The sequence below is a fragment of the Erinaceus europaeus genome, chromosome 12, assembly GCF_950295315.1.
Source record: "Erinaceus europaeus chromosome 12, mEriEur2.1, whole genome shotgun sequence".
Classification (NCBI taxonomy): Eukaryota; Metazoa; Chordata; class Mammalia; order Eulipotyphla; family Erinaceidae; genus Erinaceus; species Erinaceus europaeus.
The window spans coordinates 49,645,546-49,667,338 of NC_080173.1; the positions used below are offsets into that span (position 1 = coordinate 49,645,546).

At 43.3% G+C, this 21,793-nt stretch overlaps 1 protein-coding gene across 3 annotated transcripts; it reads right to left on the bottom strand.

Annotated features, from left to right (window-relative positions):
* Positions 1 to 1,797: 1,797 nt before the first annotated feature.
* On the bottom strand, positions 1,798 to 21,561 carry MSL1 (MSL complex subunit 1). 3 transcript variants are annotated; one of them, XM_007531025.3, is made up of 9 exons: positions 20,565 to 21,561; positions 17,137 to 17,357; positions 14,261 to 14,643; positions 12,336 to 12,383; positions 11,713 to 11,777; positions 10,668 to 10,735; positions 10,121 to 10,245; positions 9,882 to 9,954; positions 1,798 to 4,325 (listed from the first exon to the last, which is right to left on the bottom strand). In XM_007531025.3, exons 1-9 carry the CDS (start codon positions 21,342 to 21,344, stop codon positions 4,235 to 4,237), a joined length of 1,854 nt encoding a protein of 617 aa, XP_007531087.1. In that variant the 5' UTR covers positions 21,345 to 21,561; the 3' UTR covers positions 1,798 to 4,234. The 3 variants fall into 3 exon arrangements, with proteins under 3 accessions (XP_007531087.1, XP_060059535.1, XP_060059536.1); XM_060203553.1 differs by lacking the exon at positions 1,798 to 4,325 and adding an exon at positions 5,655 to 5,803; XM_060203552.1 differs by lacking the exon at positions 12,336 to 12,383.
* Positions 21,562 to 21,793: the final 232 nt, after the last annotated feature.

Here is a 21,793-nt window from a genome sequence, read left to right on the forward strand (position 1 = left end):
GAGTAGTAGTAATAATAATAATGGGGCTGGATGGTGGCGCACCTGGTTGAGCACACACATTGAAATGTTCAAGGACGGGATGCAAGAACCTGAGTAAGAAACCCAGTTTGAGCCCCTGGCTCCCCACCTGCAGGGGGGGTCGCTTCACAGGCGGTGAAGCAGGTCTGCAGGTGTCTCTCTCCCCCCTGTCTTCCCCTCCTCTCTCCATTTCTGTCCTATCCAACAACAATGACATCAATAATAGTAACTACAATAAAAAATAACAAGAGCAACAAAAGGGAATAAAGGAAGAAAAAGAAAAAATGGCTTCCTGGTAGCAGTGGATTCTCTGTCAGACACCTAGCCCCAGCAATAACCTTGGTGAAAAAAAAAAAATTAAGGGGTGACTTGGAGGCAGCTGCTGATGTGAGCTCCAACAAGCAGCGGCCTGTGACCTAGGATTCACTGGATAGGGGGACAAAACTGCATTTTTCAACTCAAAATGGAAGAATAAGTGAAGTTTATTTTTTAATTCTTTGCTTCTCTCATTTTTAAATCCCAACAGAAAAGCCATGATCAGATTTTTGGTTATGCTGCCTTTGTATCTGTTATAGATGGTTTCCTCTAGTATTTGATATTTGAATTTTTTTCCCCCTAACATGTATATATCCTAAAAATGTGGGTGCTGTAGAGAGGAATTAAATTATCATCTAAAATAGTTTTTTTGAAAAGTTTAAACTAAATTTTGTGATCATTTACCTAAAGTCTTTTATTTTACATTTCTTAGCCCATCTAGAAACAGGATTCTTGAGGAATAATTCTTTACCAAGGAAATTTTTTTTTCCTAATACTAACCTTCCTATTAAAAGTTTAATCAAAAGTAGATGTCAACTACTACTGGTAGGGTTACAAATAGGCACAAATCTCTCTAGAAGACAAGCAGGAAATATGAATAAAAATATTTAAAGTGAAAAAAAATTAAAAATTATTATATAGGGTGGGAGATAGCATAATGATTATGCAAAGAATGTAATGCCTGAGGTTTCAAGGCCCCAGATTGAGTCCCTTGTACCACCATAAGCCAAAGCTGAGCAGAATTCTGGTAAAAAAAAAAGGGGGGGGGGCAGTATATAATTTTTGGGCCAGAATAAGCACATACAAAATAGGTAAACTGGGAGTCAGGGGTAGTGCAGCAGGTTAAGCGCAGGTGGCTCAAAGCACAAGGACTGGAGTAAGGATCCCAGTTCACGGCCCGGGGCTCCTCACCTGCAGGGGAGTCGCTTCACAAATGGTGACAGATCTGCAGGCTCAGTACCCACACAATTTATCATTCCTAGAAGTCATTTTCTTTCTTTTTTGTTGATAGGCCGAAATTGAGAGGGAGAAAGACACAAGACTACATCACCTGTGCAGCTCCCCCCTTTAAATGGGGACCAAGGGCTTAAACCCTTGTGTGTGATGATCTACCCAGTGCACCACCACTGGTCCCTATTTAGATTTTGACCAAAACACTGCTCAGTACTGTCTTAGGAGCACTATAGTTAGTGTATGATCACCTCCCATGCTGCTCTAATATTTTAAACTATAAAAAACGTGTCAAGGAGATAGCTTAGTTCTTGCTTTGCATGTATAAAGGTCCTGTGTCCAATCCCTAGTACTAATGAGAGCAACAAACTATAGGAGTAGAACTCCATGGATGATAGAGCAGTGTTTTGTACTCTAATTTCTCTGTCTTAATCTAATTTATGTATATATTTACATAGCAGAATTGTGAGCATTTCCCAATCATTCTAATAAATTGAAGCAGAAGTTCAAAAATTAACAGCCACAATAGTTTATTTACAATTGAACTCTTTATAAGATATTTACAAGACAACCAATTTTACACATCAGAAATGGTATCAAAAGTATGAATTACAACACAGACAACAATATGAAATGGGCATAAAACAAAGTTGAAGTGGACAGACAAGCAATTTCTCTTTTTAATTTATTAACACTAGCTTAAACTGTTAAAGAAACAAAGAACTATGTTTTAGGAGAATTGCAGGGCCTTCCATTGAAGATTGAATTTCACAGTGTTGTATCCCATGTAGAGAAAAAATAAGACTAATTTTCCCCCCACACTCTTAACACACTGTAATTTCACTCTCAAAACTTTGATGATCTATTCTCCAATCTCTTTTTCAACAAACCCCAACAAAGTCAAATCAAAGGAGAATAGATCTAGAAGAAAGGGTAATGAGATAAGAGATCCTAGTAGAGGGAGAACCAAGGAAATAGAATCCACTTAAATCTGGCTAGATAGCACCTCATGGATTCCTCTTAGTGTAGCTCAGGTAGGGCACAAATGTTAAACCAAATAAGCCACATCCAAATTAGGAATCTGAAAATTTAGAAGAACAGAGGAATCAAGGAAAAAAAGTAAAGAGACAATGATTGGTCTTTTTTCTTCTTGGGCACATTATAAAGGAATATAACGTAGATCAGAGTATGAAAGCCAAACAGCTTTCCATATTAAAATAATGAAGAACAAAGAAAATCTGGCCCAGTTTTTCCAGAAATCTCCTTCCTTTCCATAACATGTGAGATGAGAGCCCCTAGTGGAATAAGTCCTATTTCTTCCTACATTCTTGCTGCAGTGAAGTTCAACAGCAGGTTCCCTTGTAGAGAGCCCACTCTCCTAAGCAGATGGAATTACAAATGAAAACTCATAGTGCGCGCGCGCGCACACACACACACGCACACACTCACACACACACACACACACACACACACACACACACACACACGGAGAAATAAGAGCAGCAAGATCATCCAAGAATACTAAATGTGCTGCCGGAACAGTTCTTTTAAAAGTCAAACTCAGGGAGCACAGATCAACCATCTCACAAAGTTTTAGCAGTGGGAGGCCCCTGAGGAACTTCTTTTCTTCCCACAATGATAGCCCATTCTTTCATGCTCCACTGACGGGCCGGCCACACACTCTACACACCTTGGCTTCTCCTCTAAAAGTGCTAATAATCTGGGGACATATTCTCTTCAAGGATAAAAGCCCCTACCTTCTAGGAGATTTGACCCCTACTTGTTTTCACACAATAGTCCTGAAGCCTAAAGAAAGGCAATTCCTATATACTTAAAGACCAGAGGTCTTGGCTCTATTTTCCTTCCAGATAGTTACAGGGATCTTATATTGAGACCAAAGTGGCCTGGAGTGGTGTCCTGAAAAAAAAAAAATCTTTTTTTTCCTTTTTTTTTTTTTTTTTTAATGTGAGGGAGTGAGGGGACCAAGATGCTACACATACAAATATATTTTTACAGAGTGAGTGGAGAAGCTCATTAGGTACATCTGATCATTTCAAGATGTAGACATTTGCCAGCCAAAGTAAGCATGTACACCCCCACCCTCCCAAATCCTTATCCTACCACCAAGAGCTAAAAGGATAAAGCCCAACAGAGGAATACTTGAGAAGTGAAGTGACACAAGGACAGCTGCGCAGGTTCTGGTTTACCATCCTTAAATGCCAAATGCCTTCACTTAAGAGTTGAAAACTTACCATCCTGTCTCTCTTCCAAAGATTTTAACTTTTGAGGTACAGGGGAAGAAATCCAGTTACCCAACTAAGAAAACACAGCCAAACATGGCTACATCACAGAATTGTTTTAAAAGACTTTTTTTTCCCCTTTAGATGTTTATCAAATCATCCAATCTCTTTTCTAGTTTGTGATAACGACTTGCTTCATTCACTTCACTTTTTATTCCTCATCTGCTCATTAAGCTCATGGTGAGGATTTTTGTTTTGTTTTAGGGTAAAAAAAACCACTATACACAAACTATAATGGAAGGTATACCAGGGTGAGAAGAGTGCCACACAGGCACAGCTCTAGAGGCAGGGGTTGCTTCATCTTCTGCAAGACTAATGAAGAGAGCCCTTTTACTCCTTCAACAAAGGCAAATGTATAGAAGCAGAACCATGAAGCTTCCAAATCTGCCATCCTATATATTAAGCTTGGGAGTTCATTTCCCCATAAAGGAAAAATCAATCCCAAGCATTCTCCATAATTACAATTAGCTGAGTGAAAGAGTTGTGAAATCAAGAGTGACTAAAAACCAAGATCAAGGGAGTATGGAAAGGCATTATCAATCAATGAATGATAACATACATGAGGACATAGGTCACATATACAGGTCTCTGCCACTCTCTGAGAATGGCATGCTACAACTATCTGAAGACAGAAGGTTCTTGCCAGCGCTCTATTTCCTACACGTCCGGTGAGGTGTTTGCTTCTTCTGGATTTCCAACCTGCATCTGCTACGTTCGTCTAACCAGGGCAGCTCAAAATTACTGGCAAAAAAAAAAAAAAAAAAAAGAAAACAAACTTGTAAGACAAAAAGGTATTCATAATTGGCATGGCAGTAACTCCAAAAAAGACACTATGCACTCCACCACTCATTCCCAAGTCTGAAGTATCTTTCCTGCCTAGAAGTCGGAGGTGGGGGTGGTGTGGGCAAGTGTGTTATTTATTTAAATTTTTTTAAAAGATTTTATTTATCTATGAGAAAGATAGGACAGAGAAAGAACCAGACATCACTCTGGCACATGTGCTGCCGGGGACTGAACTTGGGACCTCATGGTTGAGAGTCCAAAGCTTTCTCACTGCGCCACCTCCCAGACCACTATTTATTTAATGTTTTAATGAGAGATACAGAAAGATACATATACACACCAGAGCACTGCTCAACTCTGGCTTATGATGGTGGTGGGGATTGAATTTGGGACCTCAAATTTAGGTATGAAAGTCTTTTGTGGGAGTCGGGCCATAGCCCAGTGGGTTAAGCACATGTGGCTCGAAGCACAAGAACCGGCGTTAAGGATCCTGGTTGGAGCCCCTGGCTCCCTACCTGCAGGGGAGTCGCTTCACAGGTGGTGAAGCAGGTCTGCAGGTGTCTATCTTTCTCTCCTCCTCTCTGTCTTCCCCTTCTCTCTCCATTTCTTTCTGTCCTATCTAACAATGACAACATCAATAACAACAATAAAAAAACCAAGGGCAACAAAAGGGAAAATAAATATTAAAAAAGTCTTTTGTGTAAACATTGATGCTGTCTCCCATGCACAGTATATCATTTTTAATGATTTATTTATTTATTTATTTGGGTAAGGAAGGACCAGAACATTCCTCTAGCACGTGATGCCAGAAATCAAACTCAGAAGCTCATGTATAATGATCTAAAGCCTTATCCATTGTGTTATTGCTATTTATTACTGTTTAAAAAATGTGGGCGGGGGGATAGGTGGTAGCACATCTGGTTAAGTGCATACATTATAGTATGAAAGGACTTGGGTTCAAGCCCCTGGTCCCCACCTGTAGGGTGAAAACTTCATGAGCGTTGAAGCAGGGTTGTAGTATCTGTCTCTTCCCCTATCTCTCTCTCTCTCTCTTTTAACCAGAGCACTGCTCAGTTCTGGTTTATGATAATGTGGGGAATTGAACCTGGGACTTCAGAGCCTCAGGCATGAGAGTCTCTTTGCATAACCATTATGCTGTCTTCCCCGCCCTCTCTTCCCCTATCTCTATTCCTCCACCCCCTTTCAATTTCTGTCTCTATCCAATAAAAAAAAATGTCTTTAAAAAAACTTCTCTGGTATAAAATAAAATAAATTTAGGGTGGGGTCAGGTGGTGGTGAGGTACCTGGTTAAGTGCAGACATCACCATGTTCAAGCCCCTGGTCCACCCCACCTCCGGGGGGAAGCTTCACTAGTGGAACAGGTGTCTTTCTCTCTCCTTCTCTGTCTCCCCCTCCCTTCTCAATTTCTCTCTGTCCTATCAAAATAAAATAAAATTAAAAAATTTAGGGCAGGGGAGATAGCATAATGATTATGCAAAAACACAATTCCCCCCCCCCCCCATGAAAGAAAGCTACAGAGACACAGAGCTAAGCATTGCTCTGGCATGAAAGTCCTTTTTTTTTTTTACTTTTTTTTTTTTTTAGATTTTATTTATTTATTAATGAGAAAGATAGGAGAAGAGAGAGAAGGAACCAGATATCACTCCAGTACATGTGTAGCCAGGGGTTGAACTCAGGACCTCATGCTTGAGAGTGCAATGCTTTATCCACTGCACCACCTCCTGGACCACATGAAAGTCCTTTGTATAACCATTATACTGTCTCCCCAGCCCAAGAGTTTTCTTTTTTAAACACTGTTTTTAATATTTATTTTAATGAGAGAAATACAGAAAGACACAGAAACAGCAGAGCACTGATCAGCTATGGCTTATGGTGCTGGGGATTGAACCTGGAAGCATGAAAGTCAGACATGAAAGTAGTTTGCATAATTATTATGTTATCTCCCCAGCTCTTGTTAGATATTTTTATTTTTTTATTTTGGATAGACAGAAAATAAGGGGAAGGAGAGAGAGACAGAGATAGAAACAGAGACCTATAGCACTGCTTCACAGTTTGTGAAACTTCCCCCAGCAATTGGGGACTAAGAGCTTGAACCTGTGTCCTTACACACTGTAACATGTCACTTTTTTTTTTTTGCCTCCAGGGTTATTGCCGGGGCTCAGTGCCTGCACCATGAATCCACTGGCTCCTGGAGGCCATATTTTCCCTTTTGTTACCCTGGTTGTTTTACCATTGTTGTGGTTATTATCATCATTATTGCTATCATTGTTGGATAGGACAGAAAGAAATGGAGAGAGGAGGGGAAGACAGAGAGGGCGAGAAAGATAGACAACAGCAGACCTGCTTCACTGCCTGTGAAGCAACTCCCCTGCAGTTGGGGGGCTAGGGACTCAAACCAGGATCCTTCCGCTGGTCCCAGCGCTTTGTGCCACGTGTGCTTAACCCACTGGGCTACTGACTGACCCCCAACATGTCACTCTTCTAGGTGAACCACCACCCAGCCCCTACAAAAAGACTTTCATGCTTGAGGTTCCAAAGTCCCACTTCAATCCCCTATACCACCATATGCCAGAGCTGAACAATGCTATGGGAAAAAAAAAGATAAAAAATTTTATGATAGACCTGAACAGGCTATGGAGATAGCATAACTGATATACAAAAAGGCATTCAGGGGGCAGGGGTAGATAGCATAAATGGCTATGCAAAGAGACTCTCATGCTTAAGGCTCCAAGGCTCCATCCAGATTCAGTCCCCAGCATCACCATAAGCCAGAGCTGAACTATGCTCTGGTCTTTCTCTATATCTCTCTCTATATATCTCTCTTATTAAAATGAAATGAGTAAAATATAAAGAATTATAGAAAAATAAAACAGTGGTCTGGGAGGTGGTGCAGTGGAGTGGATTGGGTCCTCAATTCAATTTCCAGCAGCACATGTGCCAGACTGATGTCTGGTTCTTTCTCTTCTATTTTTCTCATTAATAAACAAAATATTTTTTTATAATTATTTATTCCCTTTTGTTGCCCTTGTTTTATTGTTGTAGTTATTGTTATTGATGTTGTTGTTGTTGGATAGAACAGAGAGAAATGGAGAGAGGAGGGGAAGACAGAGGGGGAGAGAAAGATAGTCACCTGCAGACCTGCCTCACTGCTTGTGAAGTGACTCCCCTGCAGGTGGGGAGCTGGGGACTCAAACTGGGATCCTTGCACCAGTCTTCAGCTCTTTGCGCCACCTGTGCTTAACTCACTGCACTATAGCCCAACTCCCAATAAACAAAATCTTAAAAGGAAAGAATGGTAGTCTAGGAAGTGGCAAAGTGATAAAGCTTTAGACTCTCAAGCAGGAGGTCCTGAGTTCGATCCCCAGCAGCACAAATGCCAGAGTGATGTCTGGTTCTTTCTCTCTCTTCATATCTTTCTCATTAATAAATAAATAAATAAAATCTTTAAAAAAAAGAGAAAGAGAGAGAAAGAGGGGGCCGGGTGGTGGTGCAGAGCAGGTTAAGCACACATGGCAGTTCAAGGACTGGCATAAAGATCCTGATTCGAGCCCCTGGCTCCCACCTGTAGGGGTTGCTTCATGAGTGGTGAAGCAGGTCCGCAGGTGTCTATCTTTCTCTCCTCTCTGTCCTATCCAACAACAATGACAGCAATAGCAACAATAATAACAACAACGATAAACAAGGGAACAAAAGGAAAAAAATAGCCTCCAGGAGTAGCGGATTCCGCACTGAGTCCTAGTGATAACCCTGGAGGCAAAAAAAGAAAGAAAAAGAATACATAGGGGCCTATGGTGCACCTGGTTGAGCGCACATATTATAGTGCGCAAGGACCCAGGTTCGAGCCCCTGGCCCCCACCTGCAGGGGGAAAGCTTCACAAGTGGTGAAGCAGGGCTGCAGATGTCTCTCTGTCTCTCTTATCAACCCCTCCCCCTCGATTTCTGGCTGTCTCTATCCAAATAAATAAAGATAATTAAAAAAAAAAAAGAATATGTGTGTGTGTGTGGTATACTGCACCAAAGCAAAGGATTTTGGATAGGGAGAGCACAAAGTGAAACATGGACTGAACATGGTATACTGCACCAAAGTAAAGGACTCTGGGGAGGGAGGGTAGGAAGAAAACTCTGGGGGCCTATTACATAATGAAAGTATATGCAGATGTCAATTATTGTGCTGTAAAGCATTAACCCCCCTCAATAAAAAAAAAAAAAATCCTGAGACCAGAACATAATTTAGCCCTATATGGTGGCAAATACTGAATCTTATTCATGAAAGGTATGTACTTCACCACTCCAAAACATTGAGCCACCACCCTGGCCATAACAGTGTGCCATTGAAATGACTGAACATGTAAAATCCTAGGCTCAATCCTTGGCACCACGAGGTAGCAACTCAGCATAGCAGACCAAAAGTAATTTCATGGATGGTGAAGTAGTACTTTGGTGTTTCTCTCTTACCCTATTTCTCCCTCTCTCCTAAGTAGATAGAATAAAAACTGGCCTGTGGGGCTGGAAGGTGGAGCACACATATGTGTGAAAGCCAAGGCTCAAATCCTTGGTTGCTTTGTGGGAGCATCTATGGGGGAAAGCTTCATGAGCAGTGGAGTGGTGCTAGTGTGTCTATCTCATCTCTCTTCCTCTATCTAAAAGATAAAAAGAATGGCCACAGGGAGCAGCAGAGTTGTGCAGGTTCCCTGCCCCAGTGATAACCCTGGTAGGGAAAATAAGTGGTAGGGAGTACACAGCTATGGAAATGACTTAACTCGTAGAGCACTGGCTTGTCTTTTCTTTTCTTAGATATTTTTATTTATTTATTAATGAGAAAGATAGGAGGAGAGAGAGAACCAGATATCACTCTGGTACATGTGCTGCCGGGGATTGAACTTGGGACCTCATGCTTCAGAATCCAATGCTTTATCCAAAGCGCCACCTCCTGGACCATGAGCATTGACTTTTCATGTCTGAGGTTCCTGGTTTGATTTCTAGTAGTGCATGCAGTGCTGAAGATCAAATTTGGGAACTTATACTTGAGGGTCCAATGCTTTATCTACTTCCTGTGCTATATACTTTTTTCATTAAGAGAGAAACCTCATCACTGAAAAAGCTAGTTGTCAGGTAGCCTAATTTCTGTTAAAAAAAAAAAAATTGGGGTCGGGCAGTAGCGCAGTGGGTTAAGCGCACGTGGTACAAAGTGCAACGACCAGCAGAAGGATCCTGGTTCGCGCCCCTGGCTCCCTACCTGTGGGGGAGTCGCTCCGTAAGCAGTGAAGCAGGTCTGCAGGTGTTTTTTCTTTCTCTTCCCCTCTCTGTCTTCCCCTCCTTTCTCCATTTCTCTCTGTCCTATCCAACAATGACATAAATAACAACAATAATAACCACAACAACGATAAAAAAAAAATTAATGTTTTACCTCAACCACCTGTCTCACCTATCCATGTTCTCATGAAGTCTAAAAGGGCTACTTGAAAGGAAAGGGGGAAAATACTTTATACTTACTGTGGAGTTAATTTTGGTAATGGTCGTCCAAATGCTACAACAGGCAAGAAGGGAGTAATCATCAAACTTTCAACTATGGAAAAAAGTCAAACAGGACCTTGTTAGTGACATGAGTAATGAATATCTAGCAGCTACACCTGCTCCAAAGTACTGTTCACACATTCAGAGCAAAAGATCCTAGAGTCCTGTACCCTTTTTCTTCTTTAAAAAACTTAACTCTTTTAGTAAGCAAAACTTACCATCATCTGGCTCAGGGAAAAATGAGGTAACCTCAGGCTCAGATTCCTGAATTCCTTTCTTTTTATACATTCTGAGCTGCAGTCGTTGTAAAATTCTTTGTTCCCTGATCCGCTGAATATCCCATCTGGGAAAAACAAGTCAGACAAACAAAACAAACAAACCTAACATTACTGAAAACTTAATCTATAAAAGCATCTCTCATATACAATTCAGACACTAGGGAGAGATCTGCTGACTCTTCCTACGGGGGTGGCATGGGAGAAGTAGTAAAGATGTGTTTTTTGTTATGGAAGAGCTATTTACATCTAGCAGTTAAGATTATGTATTGGTGTTCCACAGATAATGGAACCTGAAGGACATGAAGAAGGATGAGACCAAACATCTTGACCTACAACTACCACTTTAAACAAAGATACTCAACCAATTGGAAAGCTCTTAGTTTTTAAAGTGTAATGAATTCCAGGACTCTCCACAGTTGAATGCGAGGCCAAGGTCCTAGAGTCCTAATGTTCAGCTGTTCCCCAGGATGAAGATCTCTAGCCTTACCTTTTCCTTCTCTTTTCATCCAGCTCTAGTTTTGCATGCCGCTTTGAAAACACACTGTCATCCAGATTCTGTGTAAAGAATAGCAGTTGATAAGCTGTATACACGTTATACACATATGCCAATTTATTTCCAGCTTTCAGGTCCCACCTGAGTCACTGAGTTCTATGGAGTATCATGTTAACAAAATCACAACACATATGCCTTTTTCCACACCTACCCCTTGCTAAAAATTTAAAATAAATTTTAAATTTTCCAATGGTGAAAATCATCTCAAGCTGAAACAATCCTCGAAACTTCCATGAACCCTTCCTACCTACACACTTTGTAAGAATATGAATTTGGGGGGCAGGGAGGTGGCACACCCATGGGCAGGGGAGGGGGTTCAAGCCTCAGCCCTCACCTGCAGGAGGGAAGCTTCTGGAGCAGTTTAGCAGTGCTGCAGGTATCTTCCTTCCTCCTTCTCTAGCTCTCTATCTTGCCTTCTTTCCCCCCCCCCCCTCTCTCTCTCTCTCACACACACACACACACACACACACAAATGGCTGTACAGGAACCAAGCCCCAGCTATAAACTGGGTAACAAAAGAAAAAGGGGGGAGATAGCATAGTGGTTATGCAAAAAGTTTTAATAAGTATGAAATATAATGTTAAATATTAAATCTTTCAATCAAATAAGACTAGAATATATTATTTTGTTGAGTAGTACATGTTAATTTTTATTTAAAGATTTTTTTATTAATGAGAAAGATAGGCGAGAGAACCAGACATCACGCTGGTGCATGTGCTGCTGGGGATTGAACTCGGGACCTCATGCTTGAGAGTCCAACGTCACCTCCTGAACTACATGCATGTTAATCTTTATTTAGTATGAAATCTAACACTGAATATTATTTTGTAATAACATAACCACTATGGACCTGCATTTTTCTATCTGTACAACAAAGCAACTGGATGAGCTGATCCCTCATTCCTCTGGCTTTAAATTTCCTCTGTCCCTTTCTCTTCTGTCTCTCACTCTCTTTCACTAATAACTCTTGAGTACCTACCTCCAAAAGATCTGAAGGATTTGGGTCCCTTAGAGGCTCTACTGAGTGGTCCCTCCAAGAAGGAACTGGAAAAAAACAAGAAAGAAAAAGAAAGAGAAGAGGGGTGGAACCACCCTTAAATCCAAGGTCATATAACTTTCCCATCATTACTAGGATAAGATGTTACACAAAAAGACTTCACATGTGAAGCTCCGAGCAATCAGGTTCAATCTTCAAACAACCAGAAGCCAGAGGCGAGCGGTGCTCTGGTATAAAAAACAAAAAACCTCTCCCCAGGTAAGATAAAGTGATAGGAATCTCTTCTATGGCCTCACCTGAAGCCATATTCTGTGTTCTCCCTATGGTATAAAAGAACCTAAAAAGCCATTGCATTCTGCCAAACACAGGGTCACAAAAAAACCCCTAAACGAATACCTGACAATTCATATAATGGATGCTATTGCAGTTCCTGAAAAACAACTGAAATTTGCAGTCATTTTAAAGTCTACAGTGTAATTAAATACCAAGGAATCTCACTCTCCCACATCCAACTGATGAGGAATATAGCTCCCAACCATCCACCATCCCCCCAGCCCCCCACCCACAACCCCAGGCCCAGCCAACACAAGTCCTATTCTACTCACCAGCCAAGACTGAAGTTTCTCCTGCAACACTTGATGGCATCAGACACCCTAAATAATGCAGGAAAGAAGAATCATCTCAGTGTAAAAAGAAAAATAGCCCATACCCAAAATGGAGGAAAGGATCATCACTGAAGTTCTCACTAGGAAGCCATTTTGGTTTTTTTGAGTTGTTCTTTTGAGCATTTCTCTCTGGGGAAGGGGGAGAGGGAACAACAGACAAAAGAAAAGAAAATAAGCCCACCACTTTTTTTTTTACACTGAGACGACTTCTTTTCTTCATTATTTAGGGTGGTTTCCCTGCAACAGTTGATGGCCAAGGATATCAAACCTTAAACTCAGAACATGGCAGGTGAGTAAAAGTTGACCCTATTTTTCAAATAAAAGATCAGTTCTCAAAACTTACATATGTAGTCTTCTTAAACAGCTCCCTCCTCCCTCCAAACAAACTAACTTGCTGGTCCAGCCTGAACAACATGCACAAAGACTTGGCTTCCTTAGAACAAGTCACTGAGACTTCCTCTTGAGATAGGGGCACCAAGAATAAGAATTCACATATTTATTTACAACTCAGGGTCCTCAAAGGGCTGGGCTCCTCCCAAGCAGACTCTTTCTGTGTACTGCTATGCCCAATATCTCAGAGGGGCTTGTTATTTTCTGTACTATGGCAGACAGGTTTTTCAAAAATAGCCAGTCACACAGAGCAGCTCTGGACCAAGCCATTTCCCAATCGCGGATGGGAAGTTGCTTCACAGTTTCTCTTAAGTTGTTACACAGCATTGCCATGGCAGCAAGAAGGTTAACCATTAAGGATGAACCTGGTAAATTGACTGAACCAACAAAAATTCTGAACCTAGATTAGGACCCTGGTCTACCTTACGTACTCAAGTGTGAGGCCTACTGAATGTTATGTCTAATTTTGTCACCAGAACAGTCAAAGAAAGCCTGCTCTTGTCTTAATGGAATGGATTCCCAGCCCTATCCCTGCTATGTATGACAAGATACAGTGGCATGAACTTTCAGGGCTCCAAGTCTATCCAAGAAGGCTTCTCCCACCATCACCCCAGAGCACCTGTCCGTGACTGTCACAGACTAACATACAATTGAAGACACATTCCAGTTACTGGTTGAGGTAGGAGATGGGGAACATCTCTGTGTGGAAGCCATAAAGAATAAAAGGGAATGAAGAACAAGGTCCCACACCCCAACCCTCCCCAAGCATCTCAGATATCCCAAGGTAGTCCTTATTGTTTGAAAAATAGTTTGTAGACCATTTTATTTAAATATATGAACAACCAATGGGCTACTGCAATCCAAGTAAACTCTTCACATTTAGAACCTTTGTGAAGTATAGTAAGATAAAGTAAAACTGTTGGTCTTTGGCAGATTCCTCCTGCCCCCTCAGACCGGGACATAGAGATACAGATAAATGTTTATATAGTTAAAGAGTGGAGCCCCAGGTGAAATTTCCCACCGCAAACTGGCTCCCCCACCCAAAAATTACCATTGCCCCCTGAGAACGCCCAAAGACCACCCTCCCAGCTTTCACACAATATCAAATGCAGGAACAGTTGTGCATGGCAAAGTATACGTTCTATGCATTTCACAGCACAGAAAACCCTTCTTTCAGAGGGCATGCAAGTTGCCGGAGATTACACCCCCAAGTCTGATGCTCTTGTGATGAGCAACTTACTGGCAAACACATCTCCCAGTGTTGTAAGCAGGCAAATACATTGAGCACATTTTGCTGTAATTCCATCTATTGCAATGCCTGCACAGTGTCTGTCTCTGGCTGTTAACTTACTCATTCTTGACAGAACTCTGCTTTATTGATTGCACTTTTTTTTAAAAATGCCAAAAGCATTTTCACACTCGTTAGCTTGACCGCCACCACTAGGGTATAAGAGCAAGTGTTCTCTATGCCTTACTTGCTACAGTCTCCTCCTTCTTTGGAGAGGATTCCCGTAATGGTAATGGTGATGGGGGAGGCTGGTGCCAACGACACAAATACATTTCTGTGGTGGAAAGGTACGGCAAATCTTCTATCTCACTTGAGAAGGGTTTCTCCTTGGGGTGGGTGCTGGGTCCCTTCTGGGGAGTGGAGAGTCTTGGTGGGGTGTCCACTGAAGACCGGGGTTTTTCTGGAGTTTCTTGGCTCCTCAATTCACGTTTACAAGCAGTTTCAGATAAGGAACCACAGGGTTCCTCTTTAACAGGAGAGTGCTTAGGAGTTTTTATTTTGACTTTTGAAAATTCAGGAGCCAGCTTTTTAACAGGAATCTTTCTTTCTATACTTCCAAATGGGGATTTCCTATTAGATAGGGAAAAAAGATTTTTAAGATTTATTCACTTTTGAGCAAAATAACCAATAATTAGATACGTAAATATCTGGGGCTATTCGGCAGTCATGAGCAGGAATAGTCTCATGTTTAACAGTGTATGTATGTCCTTAGTAAATGTTGGAAGTTTCCATGCTTAAGAAAATAACAGTAAGGAGTCGGCTAGCAGCGCAGCAAGTTAAGCGCGTATGGCACAAAGCGCTAGGACCCACAGAGGGATCCCGGTTTGAGTCCCCGGCTCCCCACCTACAAGGGAGTCGCTTCACAAGTGGTGAAGCAGGTCTGCAGGTGTCTATCTTTCTCTCTCCCTCTCTGTCTTCCCCTCCTCTCTCCATTTCTCCCTGTCCTATCCAACAACGATGACATCAATAACAACAATAACTACAACAACAAAAATTTAAAAAAAAAGGGCAACAAAAGGGAAAATAAATATTTAAAAAATTAAAAAAAAAAGAATAGTATTCTATTGCCTAGTAAAGCTAAAAGTTTCCTATTTTATTCAAGACCCTTTACCCAATATTAGGCATCAGTACTTTTGGCTTATTTCTGTTACCCAGAGGCTAGTCTCAATTCTACCACCTCCCAATCCTCAATCACATCAATTACATTCTCTGTTTCTTTTTTTCTTGCTATCAGCTGACTTTCTCACACCTCTCTCCCCTCCCCCACATTCCTAGAATGCTACCTCCTTTTTTCTTTTTTTTTGTAATATTTATTTATTTATTCTCTTTTGTTGCCCTTGTTGTTTTTCCTTTTTTCTTTACCAACTTCTCTTTCAAGATTTATCTCCCCATAGTTTCACTAATCTCAGAATAATCTTTTGCATCCATGCATCTTTCAAAATTTATTTTGTATAACTTGTCCGCCTGCATATTTTATTTCAGTTGAATTCTGGGTTTTCAAAATGTATGCCATCCTTACAATTGGACTAATTTTAGAATCCAAGGATAATAAGATCTTACCTTTTTTATGTCTACCAGTGTCTAACTCAATGAAATAATTTAACATTTCCTCACTGAAAAATGAACTACTATAATTTTCTTTAAGAAAATCAGCTATGGGCCCCAGTGGTGGTACACCTGGCTGAGTGCACATATTACAGTGTGCAAGGACCCAGGTTCAAGCCCCCAAGTTCCCACCTGCAGGTGGAGAGCTTCATGAGTGCTGAAGCAGTGCTGCAGTTGTCTCTCTTTCTCCCCCTTCCCTCTCGATTTCTGGCTGTCTTACCTGATAAAGATAATATAATTTCTTTAAAAAATCAGTTATTGTGGTCCGGGTAGTGGTGCAATGGATAAAACATTGGGCTCTCAAGCATGAGGTCCTGAGTTTGATATCTGACAGCACATGTACCAGAGTGATGTCTGGTTCTTTCTCTCTCTCCTTCTATCTTTCTCATTAAAAAAAAAAAAATTAGCATGTACAAACTATTGTATTTACTGTTGAATGTAAAACATTAATTCCCCAATAAAGAAATAAATTATTAAAAAAAAAAAAAGAATAGGAAAGCTATCAGTGGAGGGGATGGGATATGGAGTTTCGGTGGTAGGAACTGTATGGAGGTGTACCCCTCTTATCCTATGGTTTTGTCAATGTTTCCTTTTTATAAATAAAAAATTTTTTTAAAAATCAGCTATTACTTTTGTTACTCATTCTCTTTATAATGTGCTCTGTATTCTGTAATGACTACTATGACTAAAATGTTCTTAACAGACTTCAACAGCCTGTGCAAGAATATTTCAAGAGTTCCTAGGGCCAAGTGGTGGCACACCTGAATGAGCGCACATGCTGCAATGCACAAGGGCCAAGGTTCAAGTCCCCAGTCCCCACCTAAAGGGGGAAAGTTTCATGAGTGGTGAAGCAGTGTTGAGGTGTCTCTCATCTATCTCCTCCTCCTCTCTCAATATCTGGATGTTTCTATCAAATAAATAAAGATAATAAAAAAAGAGTTCCTCAGCATAGAACATAAATCAGAAAGAGTATGACTGTATTAAAATTAAGTTTCCTGAGAGAGAGATGGTACAGTGGATCAAGTGTTGGACTCTCAAGTATGAGGTACCAAGCGCAATCCCTGGCATCGCATATGTCAGAATGACGCTCCGATTCTCTCTCACTCTCCTCTTAGTAATAATAAATCTTTAAAAATTAAATAAGTATAGCGTAAGGATCCCAGTTCGAGTCCCCGACTCCCCACCTGCAGGGGAGTCGCTTCATAGGCGGTGAAGCAGGTCTGCAGGTGTCTATCCAGGTCTGCAGGTGTCTATCTTTCTCTCCCCATTTTCTCCTCCTCTCTCCATTTCTCTCTGTCTTATCCAACAACAACATCAATAACAACAATAATAACTACAACAATAAAACAAGGGCAACAGAAAGGAATAAAAAAAATTTTTAAATTAAATAAGTAAAACATTTTCAGAAAAAAACAAATGCCATCATTTCTAGACAGTGTAACAAAGTTATTAGCACACCTTTTGTGTCCCTTTCCACTCCGCCCACATGTGAAAGGCTTGGGAGGCAGAGTCTGGGATGTCTCAAGCTCGGGCTGGCACTCCAGTTTAATTTTCTCAGATAGCTCCGTTTCCTCTCTCTCTTCAGTTTCATAACCCTGAAACAGCTTGTGCCTTTCTTTTTCGTTATCCTTCTTTACCAGCTGCATCCGCCTTTCCATACGTTCAATCCGAGCAAGAAGCTAAAAGAGAGAATGATAAAATGCAAACTTAAAACACACACACACACACACAATAAGCACAGACACTTAACCTCACTTAGGAATCAGTAATAGCATCGTCTTCCCATGGGTATTATCAGTTGAATTTATTTTTAACAGACACTAAACTGAATAGTTTACCTTAAGCACAACAGAGAAGACAAGGTACACTGCTTAATTTTAGAGGCTAACCTAGATGACGATAGACATGAGAGAATTTGTAATTCATTTCTCTGAAAGAAAATCTCTGAGAGGGGCCACATCCTGCCTTTTAAATGGCATGATCTCTTCTACTGGTACCATGTTGTTCAGTCAGTTTGAGAGTTTCCAGAATTAACCTTATGCTTTTTTAGACCCTTCTAAGGTTCTCCAAATCCTATTCTTTCCACTTCCACTCTAAAACTCTACTCACAAGGGCAAAGTCCAAACAGTACATAAAGGAAAGAAAAGCTCATATAGTCACATTGCCACTAGGGTATGCAGCATTATTTAAGAAGAGTGTGTGTGTGTGTGTGTGTGTGTGTGTGTGTGTATTGGGGGGGAGGGGAGCTGGGAGATGGCTCAGTGGATAAAACACTGAACTCTCAAGCATGAGGTCCTGAGTTCAAGCCCCAGCAGCACATGTACCAGGTTCTTTCTCTCTCTCCTTCTATCTTTCTCATTAATAAAACAGAATCTTAAAAAAAAAAAAAAGTGTGTGTGGAGGGGGGTCACCTATGCCATGAGCATTTAATTAGAAGAACTAAAATAGGGAGTCAGGCAGTATCGCAGTGGGTTAAGCGCAGGTGGCACAAAGCATAAGGATCCAGGTTAGAGCCCCCGGCTCCCCACCTGCAGGGGAGTCGCTTCACAGGCAGGTCTGTAGGTGTCTGTCTTTCTCTCTCTCTTGTCTTCCCCTCCTCTCTCAATTTCTTTTTGTCTTATCTAACAACAACATCAATAACAACAACAATAACTACAACAACAATAAAAAAAACAAGGGAAAAACTAAAATAAAAACTGGTACCCATAAATCCCAAAGATAATGAAATATACATAGTTTTACAACTGAGGTAATATATAAATTATACCTACTGGGCTGGGGAAACAGCATAAGGGTTATGTATAGGCCTTTCAAGCCTGAGGCTCTGATGTCTCAGGTTCAATCCCCAGCAACACCATAAGCCAGAAATGAGCAGTGTTCTGGTCTCTTACTCTTTCTCAGTATCTTTCCCTCTGTATCTACTCTTTCTCATTAAAATACAATAAATATATATTTTAAAATTATACCTACTTACATAATGATTAAAAATCTGTCTTTTCATTTAATTAAAGGGAGGACTACATGAACAGAAAAGTTACACTGAAAACTTCACATTAAAATGTTATGAGACAAGGTAAAGGGGCTGGGGAGACAGCATATGGTTATGCAAAAGCCTTTCAAGCCTGAGGCTCTGAGGTCCCAGGTTCAATTCCCTAGCCCCACCATAAGCCAGAACTGAGCAGTGTTCTGGTGTAAAAAATAAATTTAAAAAAGTAAATTAAAAAGATTAAAAAAAAAAAAGTAAAGTTAACAACTGTTATTCTCTTAACAGGAATTTCATGTGGGTTAGATTCTGATAATAATGTCTTGTTTACATCCACCTAACCACATAGGCTTCAGAAAAGGCTAAACAATTGAAATAAAAAACAAGCTTAAGCAACACTAAAACTGCAATACATAACAGAAGCAGTAAATGCCAACTTCAGACTGATGCTATCCTTACTTCACCTACTTTCCTGCCTAAAAGTCTGCAAAGGAACCATTACCTCAGGAGCTGAGCAAACTCCCCACCACCACCACCCCATCCCCCTCTCAGCCATACTCTCTGTTTTGATTCATAATATTAACATTACTTAACCATGGATTGTAGATGACACTTCTTGGTTTCTTCTCCTTCACTGGTCCTTCTCTTCCCACTCGACCCCACCTCTAAGGGTATAATGTGCTGTATTTACAGTGTCATCGCACCCCTAGACTGCAGTCCAGTATCACCTCCATGTTGAGTAACTTCCACTAAACCACATCATATTTTAATGAGATCTGCCCTAGCTTCTATCTTCTATTCCCCCTTACAGCATTCTCCAATAAACAGCGACTGGTTCATGAGATTCATTTTGAAAGCAAACAAATTGAATAGCCCTCTGCTCCCTTGCTCGGCCCTTGGTGCACACAACGAGAGAGAGAGAGAGAGAGAGAGAGAGAGAGAGAGGGAGAGAGAGAGGCTGCTGCAGCCTGAATACAACTGTAGAAACCATGTTTATTTTTAGACAGCTGTAAGGTATGCTAGCACGGTACTACCCCACCACCACAGCTTTCCTGACATCTAAAGGAATTATGTTTTAATGCATAATGTGCCCATAATGTGCCTTTACCTAGTGCTGAAGTAACAACAAGGCTATGTATTCCATATATGTATGTATGCTATGTATGTGAAAGAAATGATAAAAGTGACTTCCTCACTATCACAAGACCCTACGGAAGGGGGAGGTTTCGGGAGCTCAGCTTAATACATTTAATGAGTTTTCTTTCTCCTGATGCTTGAAAATCTTCCGGCCTTCAAACACTATATGCTTATCCAAGGGAGCTGGTCATATCTTATAACTCACATTCCAATTACAAACTGCCTGAAGCCAAAGGCAGCGCTCGTTTAATGTCACTAATGGGGGCTAAAACGGGGTTCTACTGTAAATCACCTCTCTCTCGCTAACAAGCAAAAGGTCTACTGCCCTCCTAGCTTAAGATGCTCCAGCCCTGGCGAGAGCAACAGCTGCTTCAAAGTCCGGAACGCTTTCTAACGCAGCACTGCTTAACTGAACCGCTTCCAGAAAGCCACCACATAAGAGGAGGCCCACCTGCCCTTTCCAACCCCGCAGAAATCAGCTATTTCCCCACTCTAAACGTCTTTCCCACAAGTCTGGGTCTGGCCTTTTAAATTAACTCTTCGGTGCCTGAGCTCCCCCAACACACCCCCCGAAGTTGCCCTGTAACCCTCCCCTCCAGCCCAACGAGTAAGGCTGCTTCTGGGACCCGGCGTCTAGGAGACGCCTGCGCAGGTGGCCGAGCTCCCGGCCCCTAACCCGGGGGGACCTTAACCTCCCACAGCCCCTTCCCGCGAGCATGCGCACAAGACGCGCCGCGGCCCGGGCGCCGATTAACCCCTCACGCACCGTGTCCCTCTCAGACTTGAGCTCGTCGATCTCCTTCTCCTTGGCCTGCAGCTGCTGCTGCTGCTGCTCGATGAGGTCCAATTGCAGCAGGAGGATCTGTTTGAGGCAGGCGGCCTGGCTGGAGGCTCCCGAGCCGCCGCCACCCCCGAGGGGGCTCTTCCTCATACTCTTCCATCTGCCCTCGCTGGCCGCCAGGCTCCCGGCGGTGGCGGTGGCGGTGGCGGTGGGCGCGAGGGGTGGCGGCGCGGGCAGAGGTAGTGGTGGGGGTCCCGCCGGGTCCGAGGCGGTGGCAGCTGGGGGTGCCGCTCCACCCTTGTCCCCAACCCAGGGCGTCGGCTCTTTGGCCGCCGCCACGAGCGAGCCCGTCTGAATGGGCAGCACCGCCTGATACTTGGGCCGGGGACTGCAGCCGGCGCCGGCTGCCGCGGGCTCCCCCCCGACGCCCGCCTGCTTGGTGGCCGGGGGCGGGCAGGGCAAGGGCACCGAACCTCCCCAGCTCTCTTCCTGCTGCCCGGGGGCGGCCCCGGCCGGGAGGAGCAAGCCCCGGCCCTTGCCGCCGCAGCCGGCCGGCGAGGACGCCGGGCTCCCGCCCTGGGAGGAGGCCAGCGGGGGCCCCGGCTCCTTGAGCTTACGGTGCCGGGGGAGGAAGTGGGCTTCGGCCGCCCCGGGCTCGTCCTCGGGCCCGCCCAGCGCCGCAGCCCGCTCGTAGTCCAGTCGCTGCTCGGGGTTGCCGCCGGCAGGGGCCGCGGCCGCCTTGAACACCGCGGATCTCATGGTCATAGTGGTCCCGGGCGGCGCGGGGGACCGAGGCGGAGGAGGGGGTGGGGAGGGGGCGAGGTGCGGGGGGTCGAGGGCGGAGGGGGAGGGGAGTTTGGCGGGCTCGTCTCAGCAGCGCGGCCGCAGGCCTCGGCTAGCGCGGCTCCTCCGGGGCCCGGGCGCCATCCCGCCGGCGTGCGGAGAAGTGGAGGCCGCGGCTGAGGCCCGTCGCCGGCCCATGGGGGCCTCGCCGCCGCCGCCTCTGCTGCCGCCGCCGCCGCCGCCTTCGCCTCAGAGGCAGGAGCTCGCACCCAGCCGCCCCCGAGCTCATCCCCGGAGCTCGCCTCGGCCCCCCCTGGCCCGGCCGGGCCCGCCTCGTCTCCCCACCCCACACCCCCCTTCCCCGCCCCGGCCCCCCGCCCCGGAGCTCGCCTTAGCCGCCCTGAGCCTCCATTTCCCCCCCTCCTCCTCCT